Source organism: Microtus pennsylvanicus, chromosome 8, assembly GCF_037038515.1.
Source record: "Microtus pennsylvanicus isolate mMicPen1 chromosome 8, mMicPen1.hap1, whole genome shotgun sequence".
NCBI lineage: Eukaryota > Metazoa > Chordata > Mammalia > Rodentia > Cricetidae > Microtus > Microtus pennsylvanicus.
Genome location: NC_134586.1, coordinates 19,333,248 through 19,350,526, shown reverse-complemented (window position 1 = coordinate 19,350,526; position 17,279 = coordinate 19,333,248). Strand labels below are relative to the sequence as shown.

The following is a 17,279-nucleotide window of genomic DNA, read 5'->3' as shown; positions in this document are numbered from 1 at the left end:
GTTGCTGGGAATTGAACTCAGGACCTTTGGAAGAGCAGGCAATGCTCTTAATGTCTGAGATATCTCTCCAGCCACTTCTTAGTATTTTTTAATAATTTGATGCTATGTTTTTTTTTCTGAAGGCAATCACTTCCCCCTCCATCAGGAAGTGATACTGTGTTGCATATATAAACTTGTTCAGGAGTTGTTTACACATGAGCAATATTGAGTGTTCCGTTTTATCATGTGAAGCCTTTACTTCTTATATTGTTCTGTTATTGAATAAAACTTGGGAGTCAGATAATGGGGTAAAAACCTGATTGATCAGAGAAGCAGTAGATAAGTGTCCAGTGACCTCTTTCTCTTTTCCAGATACAAAAGGGCTTGCAAACCTATCTCAACCCCTTCCTACCACTTCCTATGTCTCTCTAATTGTATCCTGGGTCCTCCAAAACCTCTATGGCTAATTCTGGTCAGTTAGTCACTAGCTTTTCCCCCTGATTCTATGTTAAACTTTATTGCCACTCTTGAAGTGTGAGTATGAGCAAATATCTCAGAACAATTATGTGTTTAGATCTGTCTTGATTTCTTTCCTTTTTTATGTTAAAATTTTCATGCATATGAGTGTTTTGCCTGCATAAATATCTGTGCATCACATGCATTCCAGTGCACACCAAGGTCAGGAAAGGATGTTAGATTCCAGAAACTGGAATTGTATATGGTTGTAGGCTACTATGTGGGTGCTAGAATCAAACCCAGGTCCTCTGCAAGAGCAACAAGTGCTCTTAACAACTGACCCAACAATCTAGCCCTGTCCTGATTTTTTCATAACTTTAAATGTACTTAATTATTGTGCTGATTATGAACCTTTACAATTTTATGGTTTCTGTCATTACTGTAAATGGTGCTGTCTTAGACTTTAATTTCCATTTGACAAGAAAATACAACTGACTTTACCATGGTGACATTGTATCTTGCAGCTTTGTAAATTCATATTTTATATTCAGTAGTCTTTTATAGGCTTGTCATAATTTTTATGCAGATAAAACTGCATCATCTGTGATGAGAAACACTTCATCTGTTTTCAAGAAGTGTAAACCTTCTTTTATTTCTTTAAGAATCTTATGTATATGGCTGTTTTGCCTGCACGTTTGTTTGTAACATGAGCGCCTGGTACCTATAGAGGGCGATGAGTCCCCTGGAACTGGAGTTGGCACAGTTGTGAGCTTTCTTGTGAGCACTGGGAATTGAACCTGTGTCCTGTGGAAGAGTCATTTTAAGTCCTGAGGAATTTTGCAGCTTCGTGACCCTATTTCTTTACCCTTGATGGACTCCTGTGAAGTCATCCTGGAACAGAGAGCAGACATCCTACTCCTGCTCCTGACTGCTGGGAAAGCATAAATAACTGCACCCTTGGGAATGAAGCAGAGTCTAGTTGGATTTATTGTTTTGTTTTTAATTGATAACTTTTATAGGGTTGAGGAAGTTGCTCTAATTCCTATTTTTGCATAATTTTGCTGTGTATTGATATTTCTATTTTCCTCTTTTCTTAGTGTGTTAATAGGTCTATTTACACTGAGTTTTCCCTAATGTTTTCATTACTCCTAACCAGAGCACTTTCTGAAGAGAAATCCAGCTGACTGTTGTTGTTTTTCACTGTGATCCTCACTCCTTTAGGTTCCTGCCCTTTCATGATACACCCTCAGTTTAGTAATCAGAAGACCCCAGGGAAGTTCTGTTTCTAGTATCTCTAGTCTTCTTTCTACCATGGCCATCCTTTATGGACCAGGGCCTTCTTTGAAAGGGTTTGCAGCACTCTTTCAGATACATGTAGGGGATTGTAAAGTTTGTGCTAAGTTTCTTTAATTTTTCTTAAGAAATTCTCCAAGTTGGCATTCTTATATTAATATTTTTCAGGTAAAAAGCTCCAAGAAAAATGTCTCAAAATTTTCTCCCCCGTGTCTCCTGCTTGGCTTTACTGCTGCTATGCAGTGATCATTGTCCTCATTGGAGCTGTGATTGTACTTTCTATTGCTTTGTCATTGTCAGGTGAGTAACATTCTCCAGATCCTGCAGCATTCTGTCCACATCCACACTGTCAGTTGCACTTACTGAGCACCGTGAGCCAGGCACTGTGTGAAGGGCAGAGAGAAAACACACTGGAAATTCCTGTTCTCTGGGAACTTAGGGTCTAGCAGGAAGATGCAGTGAAGGAACAACACAGGCGGCCAGGCTCAGCATCCCTAGGAAGAGGACATTCAGCAACCTCTAGAGCGATGTGGGAGACATGCCTACATGGGGAAACTATTCAATGTAGAGGACAAGGAGAAAAAAAACCCAATAGCAGCCTCAAGGAACCTGCTGCAGCGAGGGTCAGTGAGCACAGTGAAGAGTAATATGGTTAAGGACGGTAAAGAACCACCATGATCCATGGTTTATGTTAACATCTTCAACTATAGTCTGAAAATATTAAATAGAATGTTCCAGAAATATGCTGTTCCTGAGCTTTTAGTTTTAGACTATTCAGAATAATGTGCTAAAGTCTTGTACAGCTTCCCTGCCATAGCTGGTATAATGATTCATGGTATTGTTTTGTAAAATCAACTTTAACCATGTCAATGAATAATATACAAGTCTAAACATGGACAAACATTTGCCTACAAGACTTAGTATGTATAATCTAAACTGTCAGGAGGCTCTACATAACAGTCACCCTCAGGGCCTGTTGCATTTGTTCCTTTCATTAAAGCCTCATGGTAGTGTGTATAAGAACTGGGAACAACTACAACAAATTGCTCTCCACTAAAAATAAATGTGTGATCGTCATTTCTAGTATTTAATATTTCTTATCAAATCATTTATTTCTACCCTCAGTAGCCCTTCCACAGAGTCATATAGTCATTCTTACTTGTCAAAGAAGAAAAATAAAAGTTATGAAATAAAAATACCTGTTATTTTTCCAAGTGGTTCTCAGAAACCTTGCTGCCTTAAGAGTTACACACACACACACACACACACACACACTCACACACACACACATTACTTTATTATGACGGACTCACAAATGAACATATTATAGTTCCATTAGCATAGCCACTTACGCACTTGACACGTCCCAAATCCTATGAATCTCACTGAATACAGAATAACCGTTCTGAAGCCATGGAGCTTTGGTTAAGGTTTAGACTTTCACTATATTTAAATTTTTACATTTTTATTGGTTACAAATTAGAAAAAAACACACAACAAAGTTGAAACTAGAAAAGTCATGCTCTTTATAGCCCTATTCATGGCTATGAGCCCTTTGCTGAGTCCTGTTCTTGCTTACCACCTTACAACACTCTTCCTCGTTCTCCTCTCTACGTGTTACACCATGCTCACACTCAACAGCCGTGCATTATGGGCTGAGACAAGCATATGAGGGAGTACATGGGGACTCTTTCTTTCTGGGCTTGTGTGACTTTGTTTAATATTATACTTTGTAGGTCCACCACTTTTTTACAGGCTTCATTTTTCTCTGTGTCTGAATAACATTCCGTTTTATTCATATATTACAATTTCATTATCTGTTCATCAGTTGATGGACATCTAGGTCAGGTCCATTTTGCTGCTATTGTACACAGGGCTGCAGTAGACATGGATGTGCAGGTCTCTGTGTTATGATGTAGGGTTCTCTCATATATACCCAGGAGTGGCATAGCTGAGTCACCAAAGGTCTATTTGTAACTTTTTAAAGGAGCCTCCACACTGGATGTATCAGTTTATACTCCCACCAGCAATAAATCAGTGTCCCTTCTGGTATATGCTGTGAGATTTATTGATAATAGCCATTCTGACAGTCTCTAACGAGAGCTAGCATATATTCATATGGATTTAATGTATGTGATATGATAACAGAAAGCCTTCAAGCAAAGTTTTGGTATTAAAAACTTGTTTGACTATGCCATGTTTGCATGCTGGTATTTGTCCACAGTAAAATCCAGAGAAGTGAGGAGTTCTCTTTATTTTATCATTACAAAAGCAGGAAAGACGGAACAGATCTCACGCAACAATACCTATGCTGTTTGCCCAAGGAACTGGATTGGATTTGGAAATAAATGTTTTTATTTTTCTGAAGACATGGAAAACTGGACATTCAGCCAGAACTACTGCAGGGCACTAGGGGCTCAACTAGCTCGATTTGACAACCAAGAGGAGCTGGTAAGAAATGATCAAAATGGGTTTGTTTGTTCTGTTGAATATTTACTGCCTTAAGATAGGGACCTTAAGGCTGCAGCATGAGGGAGGATTCCACCTGGGGCATACAGGGGACAGGGGGACACATATTTGTATGTGCCATTTGTGATAGTAACCCATCTGGCTGTATTCCTGAGATACTCCAAAGGCACTCTCTCCTGTAATGCTAATAGTCATCCTGCATGGCCAGAAATATATTTGACAGAGAAACATGGTGGTAATGTAAGTCTAGCTGGCAGGTATTGCAAACTTAAGGTGACAACTGTTAATAACTGTAAATACAGGCTTAACAAGGGACTTTCTCAACCACAGAAGGAAGGGTGGTTGTTACTTTACTGTGGATTATGGATATAAAATACATCCACTGAGAACTGAGAATTATTTAGTCTCCAAAGTCAATGACCCTCAGATCATCCTTGCTGCCATGCCAAGAGGAGGCTGTAGTTTGGAGACACTCAATGGTATCTGATGTTGAGAGACACATATATTTGTTTTCTGTGTTTTATGACAGAAGTTCCTGAAGAGATACAAAGGACCTTCTGACCACTGGATTGGCCTGCACAGGAAGTCATCACACCACCCTTGTATGTGGACAGACAACACCGAATATAACAACTTGTATGTTTTCAGAACTCTTTTCTTCTTCTGTGTTCATGTATTTTGATGTGTGTGAGTTGTGGCTATGAGAGAAATAAGGCTGAGTCATGTGAAGCCAACTGCACTGGTATGGAAGAAAAATAAACCCTTGGGCTGGAGGTGTGCCTTGGCGTTGGTTGTATGTTAATGCAATAGCCTGTCCCCAGTAACTCCACATCCCAGCAAATTTACATCTGTCAGAGTCACCTAGTGTTATTTTACTCCAAATCTTTGGTTTGATGATGGCATCTGGGGTAGATGCTGACTGCTGTCAGCACTTGGAAATCTCTCCTTGCTTCTAACTGCCCTGGTGGGATGCAGACAGAACTGATGGCCATTAAGGGCTCTGAAACCACAGGAAGCCACGCACAACTGCTGGGTAGGACTTGTCAGACAGCTGTGTGCACAGCTGCACCTGTCACAGAAACAGACTCCAGTGGCATTGGGAGCGTTCTCTAAAGTCTCATCATCAAAGAGCACCCAGGACAGCACTTGGATGTCAGCATAGCCATTTTGAACAGACCCATTTCACTGGGACAGTGAATGTCTATCATTAAAAAACCTTTAGCAATTGACTAAGTTCATTTTCTCCCCCTTTCATACATGTGAGAAATTCTTCAAGATAGAATTGAAAACAACCCTTGCGATGCTACACATGGCTGAATGAAGCTCATGTGGACATGGCAGAGAGCACCAGTCAAATGCTTTGTACACACAGTACAGGGTCCACCATGGATGAGTGACAAAGGTGTGGTCACCAAGTGGAACCCTGAGAATGTAAAAGTCACTGGGTGTAACACTAGTGCTGGTGATTCCTCTTGGCCTCTGCCTTTCTGTGATTCGTTCTATAAAAAAGCAGTGGACATGAGTGAGCTATCATTGTTGGAGGGAATGTAGTGGCGGACTCAGCAGAAATTTGTTTGTTTTTTTTTGTTTTAGGGTTCCCATCCGAGGAGAAGAACAATATGCCTACCTGAGTGACAAAGGAATCAGCAGTGCCAGGAACTACACGCTTAAGAAGTGGATTTGTAGCAAGCCCTACAGCTATATTTGGCCATGTCCAGTAGTTTCACAACTTGTGTAATGTGCCAGAGACCAACTTTGACAAAAATACCACTGACCATGGTATGAACATGGGGATTAGAAGTGTTAGTAAAGAATACAAAGATGTGAGTAAAAATAATAAAACAGGAAACATAGGAAAGTACCAGGAGGGAATTCCAGTGAATACTGAAAATTTGTCCAGGTTTAATTTTCCATACACTTTTATACCCCAATACAGCAGAGAGAAGAAGACAAAAGACTACTTTAACATCATACAAAGGACAAGTAGCACATTTATTTGCTTCAATACTTTGAGTGATTAAGTCACTAGCATACTGTTGTTTAAGCAGTGAGTCCACCCTAGACCAAGTATCCTGAAGGCACCCACTCCCATGGTCAAACCTTCTATTTCAAAAGTAGGAGCAGAAATATGCTTGAATATCCTGACTTTTGAATATCCTGATCTACCTGTATGGGTCATGTCAATGTCAAAAGAAGCAAGTAACCACACCCCTAGGACAGGATGTGTAGACACAATTTTGAGCATCCTCAAACTCTCTGACCTTCAGATAAAGTGGAATAAGGGGCTAATATAAGTTATAAGAGTTAATAAGAAGCCTCAGATAATGGGCCAATCAGTTTATAACTAATGTAGACCTCTGTGTGATTTCTTTGGTACTTAAAGACTGCGGGAAACAGGCAGGACAGAAACCTTAGACAATATATCTCTATTCCTCCTACTTAACATTTCCAATCCTCACACTCCTACCCTGGAGCACACCAACCCCCCATGGCAAGGATCGTGGCAGAAGTCACCCCAAATAGGTGTCTCTCGACACCCCGATGGCATAGTAAACAAGGGATGCCAACATGTTGGCAGCACAGACCATGACCAAAATTCGTGAACATCAACATGGCCACCAGTGGAAGAACAGATCACAGAGGCCAACAAGGCCCCTGTTTGCAATGGGAACCATGGTATCAACTTGGCCCCCAGTAGCATCTCAACATTACCTTTTGGACAGCACATGCCACTAACAACCAATAACCCCATGTGGGAGCACAGACCAGGGACATCCATATGATCTCCAGTAACATGATCCAAAAATATTAGCACATCCTGCAGCACCAGATAGAACCACAGAACCAGCACAGCCCCAGTTTTGTCACGAATCACATACAGCAACATGGCATCTGCTGGCATCACACACTATGGAGATTCTTTGAAAAGGCCCACCTAGAAAGCAATACTCCACCTTGGATATGGCTCCATTCCTCAGAATCAGGGTGGTCAAAGGGCAGAGTCTGCAAGAGATCCAGGCTGCTGCTTACCACCCTGCCAGTGTTTTTTTGTTTGCTTGTTTTGTTTTGTTTTTTGTTTTTAGTCCAGAAAATGAACAAGGACAATGTGGGGAGGCAGTTAACCGACTGTACTGCTTTTTTGTTGTTGTTCTGCCTTTTGCCTGTAATTAGTATATATACTGATTAAGAAATAAACTCAGGACTGGAGGAACCTCAGTCCTCTTGGTCTATCCTGTATTTCTGTCTCGGTTTCTCTCAATCTGCCATTTTCTTAACCTCACATCCTCCTCCCAGGTAGCTCCTGTTGATTCCTGCTGGAGCGGGGTCCAACAATGTGACACCCAAAGTGGGCTGAGCATGGGATTAATGTGATGGGTACAGCAGGTTAAGAGTGCGCTCAGAAAAGTGGAACTGTGCAAGCTTATCCAGGAGTCATGTGTAGTAAATATAAAGGTAAGTAAATACACAGCGTAAATAATAAAATGAGGTTACCTGTGAAGTGTGAAAGCTAAATAAGAAGTAACTTGTGTATAAGTGTAAAAATAAGTATGGGCCAAGGAAATAGTAAACAACTGTCTGTACATTTCCTTAAAGATACTTTAAAGACCAAAGATGCTAAGGTAGGGCGTGAGCAACTGTAAAATTTTGGAATTCATTGAAAAGATTTGACCTTGGTTTCCTGAGCAGGAACCTTGGATGCAGATCCTTGGCAGTGTATTCCAGTTAAAATATAGCAATATTATGATGAACATGGTCTAGAGAAAATTCTAGTAGATGTTTTTAACCTCTAGACATTTATTCAATACAGTTTAGACCTTCATCCTCAAAGACTGAAATTGCTCCGAAAATCAAATAAGCCTTCTCCTTCATTGAAGGAACTGCTTAATGAAGATGCTTCTGTAAAATCATCTGATAATGATGTCACATCAGATACTGAGGATGAGATATAATTCAAAAGATAGGTTTCTGATGATGAGATAAAAATCTTAAAAGGGGATCATACGTGTCCTGACACAGGTTTCCCACTCTTAACTACGAATGTTGAAGAACATTTATGTAAAGGATCTAAGACTGTTGTAGATCAGCCTTAACCTAAGGGGCTGAGGTATCTGATGGACTCTTTAAATAAAAGAAAATTGGAAGCAGTTTAGATTTCTTCCTTGCAAAAAAGCTCACAAAGGAGCTTGTGAAAATGCTCAGGCAGCAGTTCACGGAGAAGCTCACGAAGGAGCGTTCCCTCTCCTTCCCCCTCAGAGGTGGCAGATTTAGATCCTCCTGAGGATTCAACTATTAAAGTAAAAAAAATTTTCTATGATTCCTGTGGTCCAGAAGTCTGCAAATTCTTGACAGACTTTGACTATTATCACATTACAAGGAGAACAGCCAAGAAAGAAGATATTCAAGGATTTGATTTATTTCCAGGTATAGAACAGCAGGATGCTCAAGAAAATGTAGTTGAGTCCACACATCTATACCTTTCAAGCAACTTGAAGAGTTAATAATTGCCTGTTCTCAATACAGGTCAATGGCTCCTTTTTACTCAAGCAATTTTGGAGACAATAGCAATTGAAGCTTTGCCTCCTGTAGCTTGGAAACAACTGGCTAGAGATTGTTTGTCTGGAGGAGATTATTTATTGTGGAAATCATTCCTTGAGCAATGTGAACTTAGAGCTAATATTAGTAGGGCTCAAAATATTCTTATTACTTTTAACATGCTTGCAGGAAAAGGTAATTATAGAGATTTAGATAATCAGTTGAATTTTAATGTATATGCTCAACTTGGTGCTGCAGCAAAAACTTGTTTATTAATGGAAGAAGTTTTTCTGGTTTTCTGGACATGGATGCAGATGTGTCTGTAATCACTGTTAATCAATGGCTTTTGCTTGGCCTAAATAATGTACCATAACACAATTGCAAGGAATTGTTCACTTACAGAGTCCTCAGCAAAGTAGTGATGAATTAACTTGGAGAGATGAAGAAGGGCATGAAGGAACTTTTCAACCATATATTATTCTCCCCCTGCTTTCAACTCTGTGGGGACAAGATGTTATGAGCCGGATGGAGTCTACTTATATACTCCCAATTCAGTAGTGATCAAATGTTTTAACAAGATTGTTGCCAAGTCAAGATTTTGGAAAGAAGAATAGTGGACACGTGTCTTCTTTGTCTCCACAGCAAAGACCCCACTCAGCAGGTTTAGGATATTTTTAGAAGGAGTCATTGAATTCCATGCAAACCCTATAAATTGGAAATCTGATGAACGTGTGTCAGTGAATCAATGGCCCTGACAGAGGAAAAAATACAAGTAACTCAGCAGTTAATAAGGAACAGCTCGAAAATGATCACATTGTGCCTTATAATTTTTCTTGGGATTCTCCCATTTTTGTTACAAAAAAGAAATCAGGCAAATGGTGATTATTACAAGATCCCAGAAAAGGGAATGAAACCTTAATGGGAGCTTAACAACCTGGAATACCTTCTTCCACTGCAATACCAAGTAATACATTTAAAGCCATTTTGGATTTTGGTATGGGACAATTACAGCTTCTAAAATATATTTACTTTAAATGCTGCTAAATTAATCCAAGATAGGTATTTTAAAGATACTGAGGCATCAAAATTAAAGTCAAAAGGTATGTTACTTTGGAAAAGAGGATTTACTTTTGTTTCAAAAAAATAAAATAAAAAGCTGTAGATTCATTATAAATAAAAAAAATCAGGTTCGATCAAGGAAGACCACCTAAAAAATCTCCAATAAAAAGAGATGGCCCAGATGTCTGAGTTCTACATCCAAAACACTTTCAGACTGCTGCTTAAGATGACAAAGCCTCACAGGATACTTTATGTATGATTAGACTTAATCATAACTCTAAAATTTCCTTAGGTTCCCCATAAGATTATCAGCACTCCCAACCAGCAAAAAGTAGCCTTAAATACTACACCCACATTCCCAAAAAATTAACTATAAATATTTTCCTTTTTTTTAAAGAGGGGGAAGTGGTGTGGGAAAATTGTCTGTATTCTGTCAATCACGTTTTAAATAAACCCTGTTTGGCCAGGCAGGAAGTATAGGTGGGAAAACCAGACAGAATCTAGCTTCATGACAGAGGTACTGGCAAGAGCCATGTTTATTGCCACAACTCTATAGAGTTTCAAGGTCCCTGTCACCAACAAGAAGCATGCTGTTGGCTATTCATAATCACCATTTAAGTGCTTTGTGGCAGATCTTTTTAAAAGGGCTGCAAAGTTATTACAGCTCAAGTTACATCAGGAAGCCTCTCTTAAATGAGATGTGCTTACATCTAGCAAACAGACACCTGAGAAAACACTACTAACAAGAAGCCATGCTTAGCTGTGTATAATATTTCCAATCATGCATTATTTGTTTTAAATTTTTAAAATGTGGATGCTGCTGGAAAATCTGCAATGGATTGACTTTGACATGAAGGCACCTCTATTAATTTACCCTAATTAAATGGAAAGAATCATCTACTGGTTTATGAAAGAGGTCTGACCATGTATTATTATGGGGATAAAGGCATGTTTATGTGTTTTCACAGAATGAAAATGAAGCCTGACAAGGGAGCAACTGCTGAGAGAGCAGGCCCAAGTCAGACACCTCTGTGGGAGCAGGTCCAAGCCAGGGACATCTGTGGGAACAGGACTGAGCCTGTGACCAGACTGGGAGCAGGCCAGAGGCAGCTACCTCCACAGGAGCAGACTCAAGCCAATGACCTCCACAGTTGCAGGACCAAGGCAATGACCTTCATAGGAGCACATACAAGGAAGCCACCACTGAGGGAGCAGGCCTGAGCCAGAGACCTCTGCTGAACCAGGTGCGAATCAGCAAACCCTGGGGGAGCAGGTTCAAGCCAGAGATATCTGTGGGAATAGGCCTGAGTCAGTGACCTCTGCTGGAACAGGCCCAAGCAGTAACCCCAGCATGAGCAGCCCCAAGCAAGCAACCTACATGTGAGAAGGCCCAATAATGCCTAGAAATACAGAGTGATCCCCCAGAGTGCTGAGTGACCCCCAGAGTGACTGGAACCATGGCTCTGACTGCACCATGAGGAGCAACCATCTGAGCCTTGGATCTACTAGCACCTGAAAGATTGATCACCAGAAACACAGCCCCAACTATACCAATCAGAGGAAAAGATGGATAGAAAAGGTAAGAACACACTGAACACCACAAAGAGTAACACAACATCAACAAAAACTAGTGGCCCTACAATAGCAAGAATTGAACATCCAAATACAGATGACAGAAGAATATGACCTAAAAAAATAGCTTTAAAATGACCTAAAAATTAAAATGTTTGAGGCTCTTAAGAAGGAAATAAAAAATTCCCTCAAAGAAATGGAGGAAAAGACAAACAAAAAATGCAAAGAAATCAAAAAATCCCTTAAAGAAGACCAAGAAAAAACAATCAAACAGATGAAAGAAATGATTCAAGACTTGAAAACAGAAATAGAGACAATAAAGAAAACATAAACCAAGAGAATTATAGAAATGAAAACCACAAAGAAATGATCAGGAAGTACAAATGCAAGCATAAACAGCAGAATAAAAGAGATGTAAGAAAGAATCTCGAACGCTGAAGATACAATAGAAGAAATAGACTCACCAGCCAAAGAAAACATTAAATGTAACAAAAGTTTAACACAAAATATCCAGGAAATATGGGAAACTATGAAGAGACAAACATAAGAATATAGGGATAGAAAAAGGAGAAGTCCAACTCAAAAGCACAGAAAATATATTCAATAAAATTATAGTAGAAAACTTTCTCAACCTAAAAAAAGATATACATATGAAGATACATGAAGCTTACAGACACCCAATAGGCTGGATCTAAAAAAATGTCCCCTCATCACATAATAATCAAAACACTAAACATACAGAATAAAGAAAGAATATTAAGAGCTGCAAAGGAAAAAGGCCAAGTATCATATAAAGGCAGACCTATCAGAATTATACCTGGTATCTCAATGGAAACAATAAAAGCCAAAAGATCGAGGTCAAGTGTTATGCAGACATAGACTACAGATGCCAGCCTAGACTACTATACCCAGCAAAACTTTCAATCACCATAGAAGGACAAAACAAGATATTCCATGACAAAACCAGATTTAACCAATACCTAGCCACAGACCCAGCCCTACCCAAAGTACTAGAAGGGAAACTCCAACCCAAGAAAGTTGGCTACATCAACAAAAACACAGACAATTAATAATCTCACAGTAACAAATCCCAAAGAAGGGGAAAACAGACAAAATAACATCACCAACAAAGAAAACTAAATAAACAGGAGATAGCAATCACTGGACATTAATATCCCTTAATATAAATAGACTTTACACACCTATAAAAAGATACAGGTTAACAGACTTATTACAAAAACAGAACCCATCCTTCTTCTGCATACAAGAAACACACTTCAACATCAAAGACAGACATCGCATCAGAGTAAAGAGTTGGAAAAATGTTTTCCAATTAAATGGACCCTAAGAAACAAGTGGGTGTTGTTATCCTGCTATCCTAATATTTAACAAAACAGACCAAATTAAAATCAATCAAAAGAGACAAAGATGAATATATCATATTAGTCACAGGAAAAATCCATCAAGAGGAAATCTCAATACTGAACATCCATCCCTCAAATACAAGGACACCCTCATATGTAAAAACACTACTATAGTTTAAATCCCACATTAAACCCCACACACTAATAGTGGGAGACTTCAAGACTCCACTCTCACCTCCAGACAGGTCAGACAGACAAAAAATTAACAGAGAAATAAAAAAAAACCTAACAAATGTTATGACTTAAATGGACTTAACAAATATCTATATAACGTTCCATCCATACATTAATATTATACCTTCTTTTCAGCACCTCATGGAACCTTCACAAAAACTGACCACATACTAGGTAACAAAGCAAACTTCAACAGACAAAAAAAAATGGATTAATCCCATGGATTGTATTGGATCACCACGGCTTGAAACTAGAATTAAACAGCAATATTAATTTTAGAAAGCCCACAAACACATGGAAATTAAACAATGTTCACCTGAATCACCAATGGGTCAATGAAGAAATAAAAGAAAAAATTAAAGATTTTTTAAAATTCAAGGAAAATGACCACAAAACATTCCCCAATTTATGGGACACACTAAAAGCAGTGTTAAGAGGAAAGCTCATAGCACTAAATGCCTACATAAAGAAGTTAGAAACAAATCCCACACTAATGAGCTAACAGAATACCTGAAAACTCTTGAACAAAAAGAAGCATACTTACCCAGGAGGACTAGATGGCAGGAAATAATCTAATTAAGAGGTGAAATCAACAAAATAGAAACAAAGAAAACAATACAAAGAATCAATGATAGTAAAAGTTGGCTTTTGCGAACACCAACAAAATAGACAATGGCTATTCCAACTGTGTGGAAGTACAAGGAGAAATGTAGGTTTGTGACTTGCTAAGTGTTTGAGGCTAGTGGAATTTGCCAAACTTGTGGTTTTTGTCTTTAAAAAGTACCTGCTCACTCAGCTAGTGGCTGATTGTAGACTTATATTTGCAAGAGTGTGTGACACTGGCCAAGTCTGAGTGCCTCAATAAACACTTCAAGTTCATAAAGTGTCATCCTGACCTCTTCGTCTTGGGTGAGAGTACCACATTTACAACAGGATGAGGGGTCTCTGTCCTTACCCTAGGCTTCTTGGCACGTGCACTTCTCAAAGTGATCAGTGCAGTCCAATACCAGACCTGAGGAGATACTGAATGGGAGAAGTTTTGTTAAAGGTGAGAACAGCTATTCTGGGTCTACAGATTTCACCTTTGACACAAAGGTGTGGGTTCAGTCCCTCACCAGAGGGGCTTCTGCATAAAGGGCTGTGCTTCTGAACAAAGCCTTCCCTGTGGACACAGTTGCTATTCACTTGCCATTGCCTATGTCCATGGTACCTTCCACAGAGTGAGGGGGCTCCTCACCTCACACTGACAATAAATAAATAAAAAAAAAAACAACAAAAACATCCTATTCATGTAAGAAGCCATATGTCTGACAAGAGAGGTCGCCATTTTGTAGTGTAAAAGGCCTCAAATGGGAATCTGTAAAGGTCCAGGGAAGAAAGCAGCAAATATGGCTGCCCTGAAATTGGCTTTAGAAGAAGAGTGGCTTCTTCAATACTTGGATACTCTGCCTGTACTTTAGTTGTTCTAGAGCCTCATCTTTATACAAAGACATCAAATGGACAAAAAGAAAATAAACTCAACAGGAGACAAATGGGTGGTGGTTCTTGCTGAATGAGGGACCTGTACTCCCTGCCTTCATCAGAGGACAGATGGTCCTAGCAACCTTGTGTGGGTAAAGAGATCCTGACACGGAGCCTTGAGCAAATATGGAAAGTCTCATACCCTGTGGTCCTCACACTGCTACAGCATCACTGGTGTCCCCTGTGCACACAGCACACCCAGCATAGGTAGACTACCCATCATAAGGACAGAGGGGTCATCAGCAGGTCCTCTGACTCCCTAAAGATAAGACTGACATAGGCCCTATAATTATGTTTGTTCTATTTTCTCTTTTTTGTCATCAGTGGAAAGGACACCAACCCTCCATAAGCCAGGAACTTCTTTATGAAGATTAAAAAAGACTGGAACTAGGCATGTCATAGCCAGTCTATCCCAACCAACCACCTTCCAGGTAGATTTCTATAAAACATTTCACCTAGATGCTACTGGGGGATGGTTTGCTAAATCATGGAAAGGAGAAGAATACCTGGAACTGTGTGTACATTGGTAAAGAAAAAGTGTTAACGTATATTCAGTACCCTGCCTGCCTGACTCTACCCATCAACTTCAAGCTGCCAAAAGCCAAGCAAATACCATTCTGCTTGATGCCATTGTGAAACTAAATCCTTCTGGGAGCACACAAGTCCCTTCATAGTCTTAGAGAGGAAACTGCTGTGGAGTATTATTTTAACTAGGCAAAGATGTATTACATTCGTTTATGCTGCAGAACATTACTTTAGCTGTGTAAAGGTGTGAAACTGTTGTTTATGCTGCATATGTTTAGCTATGGAAAGATGTGTTACATTTGTTTCACATTGCCTGCCTATGGCACATGATTGTTGTAAGAAAGCTGAGTGGTCATTAGCTCGGCAGAGAAAGGACAGGCAGGGCAAGCTTGTTGAAGGAATAAATAGGAGGACAAATCTAGGCTGAGAAGAGAAAAAGAAGAATGAGAGGAAGAAGATCAGAGAATGAGAGACAATCCTGGGGCAAGAAGCCAAGCAACTTGCATCCAGTCAGATACAGAAGTCATGAAAATAAGTTATATAGAAAAAAATATTAAAAGAAAAAACAAGGCAAAAGGTAGATAAGGAAAAACAGACTAATTTATGTTAAAAGAGCTAGTCATAAACGAGGCTAAGTCAGGCCAAAGATTTATAATGAATAAGAACTCTCAATGTGATGATCTGGGAGCTGGTTGGTGAACCAAAAGAAAAAGCCTGCTGCAGAAACCATCATCATCCAGTTCACCAACCCAAACTGACTTATCTTAGCACCAGCAGAATACAAGCCCTCAGTGATGGCAAGCCCTTTTCACTATGGGTTTTGTTGGCAACCGGAATGATAACGGTTCAGGAAGCAGCAGATGCTAGACCCTCAATGTTGAGGATGCTAGAAAGAATGTACCAGTTCTTTAACCACTCCCAACTATACATAGGTCAGGAAAACTAGCTTTGCCTAGATCCCACACCCACGTAGTATTTTGTGAATGGAACTGATCAACAAGTTCTGCTTCCAAACCTAGCCGTTGTAAATGGACCAACTAATCTCACCCTGTGCGAATCTCAGGGGTAATGGTGCCTATTTAATGTCACTAGGACATCCCTTAGATTGTTCCCCTCTGCAGTGTAACCATACACATGAGGTCACTTCCAGGAATGGCATCAAGTGTATTTCAAGTCCCAGAGACTACCTGGCTTTCTTGAACTAATTCAGTGCTTGATCAAGTACACATCTTCTGAATAGTTTGTACTGGAGAACCCCCTCTGGTGTGACCTTATGCATATTGTACCACAGGTGTTCCTCTGTAATGAAGATGAAGAAAGGGCCTGGGTCAATGTTGGACTTGGGGTTTTCTATGTTCTGTGAGCCATCTCCATTTCATTCCCCTGTTGGTGGAGGCAGGTATTACAGCCTCCATTGCAATTGGAAATTCAGCCCTATTTATGCGGATGGAAACTTCCAGTAACTCAGTGTTCAGGTCGACATACACCTGGACTATCTAAATAATTCTGTTTCTCATCAGAAAGCCCGGTCAGAGTACTTAAACAGGGCTGTTTTTCAGAATTGAAGAGAATTGAACCTCTCTTGATGAGACAAGCAGGTCTCTGTATGGCACTGGGAGAAACTTGTAGCTTTTATGCCAACCTGATAATTAGAGAAAGTTTAGCCATGGTCAGAAGTAGCATTCAGGAAAGATAAAGGACAGAACATCAAGAATCTAACAATTGGTATCAATCTATATTCTCCTTGTCTACGTAAGGTCATGGTTGGACAATTAATCCTTATGCTCCAAGCTCTCACTACAGGACTGTGCTTGCTCAACTGTCTATTCCATTATGGAAAATAGAATAAATTCTGTTGAGACATGGTCCTAAGGAGACAAAATAATCCTCTGCACCCAGGTGAATCTATGATTTGATGAATGTCCCAAGATCCAGAGGAACTTTGAGAAATGTATGAAGTCACCAAGCCTTAGCTCAACTGACACCATGATGGAAGTACCACTCAGGTCTTGGATCCCAACATGTAGGCAGTAATTCCTGCCATAATGACTATGTTCAACCATCAAAGTCCATTGTTCTGGGAAAGTCTCTAAATTTGCTAATCTTGGTTTTTGACTTCTGTAGCTTGCTTCTGGCTACTTGTTCTTATTAAGTCAGGTGTATCAACACATTAGGTGAGCGTTTTTTTTTTTTTTAACTCAGTCCCTCATTCTGAGGAAGACTTATTGCTGTACCAATGATGTAGGAGGTTCTTCTTTCTATGTGTTGCTTTCA

At 39.7% G+C, this 17,279-nt stretch overlaps 1 protein-coding gene across 3 annotated transcripts in view; it reads left to right on the top strand.

The window, feature by feature from the left end:
* Nucleotides 1-17,279, top strand: part of LOC142855950 (C-type lectin domain family 2 member D11-like) — a 63,965-nt gene that overhangs the window by 4,928 nt on the left and 41,758 nt on the right. For 2 of the 3 annotated variants that reach the window (XM_075982624.1, XM_075982623.1), the window contains exon 2: nt 1,897-2,028. In XM_075982624.1, coding sequence (XP_075838739.1) covers nt 1,897-2,028 — 132 coding nt within the window. Of the gene's footprint in view, nt 1-1,896; nt 2,029-4,003; nt 4,180-4,726; nt 4,834-5,790; nt 7,483-17,279 lie in introns of those variants that run through there. The other variant, XM_075982625.1, reaches the window with a different exon arrangement.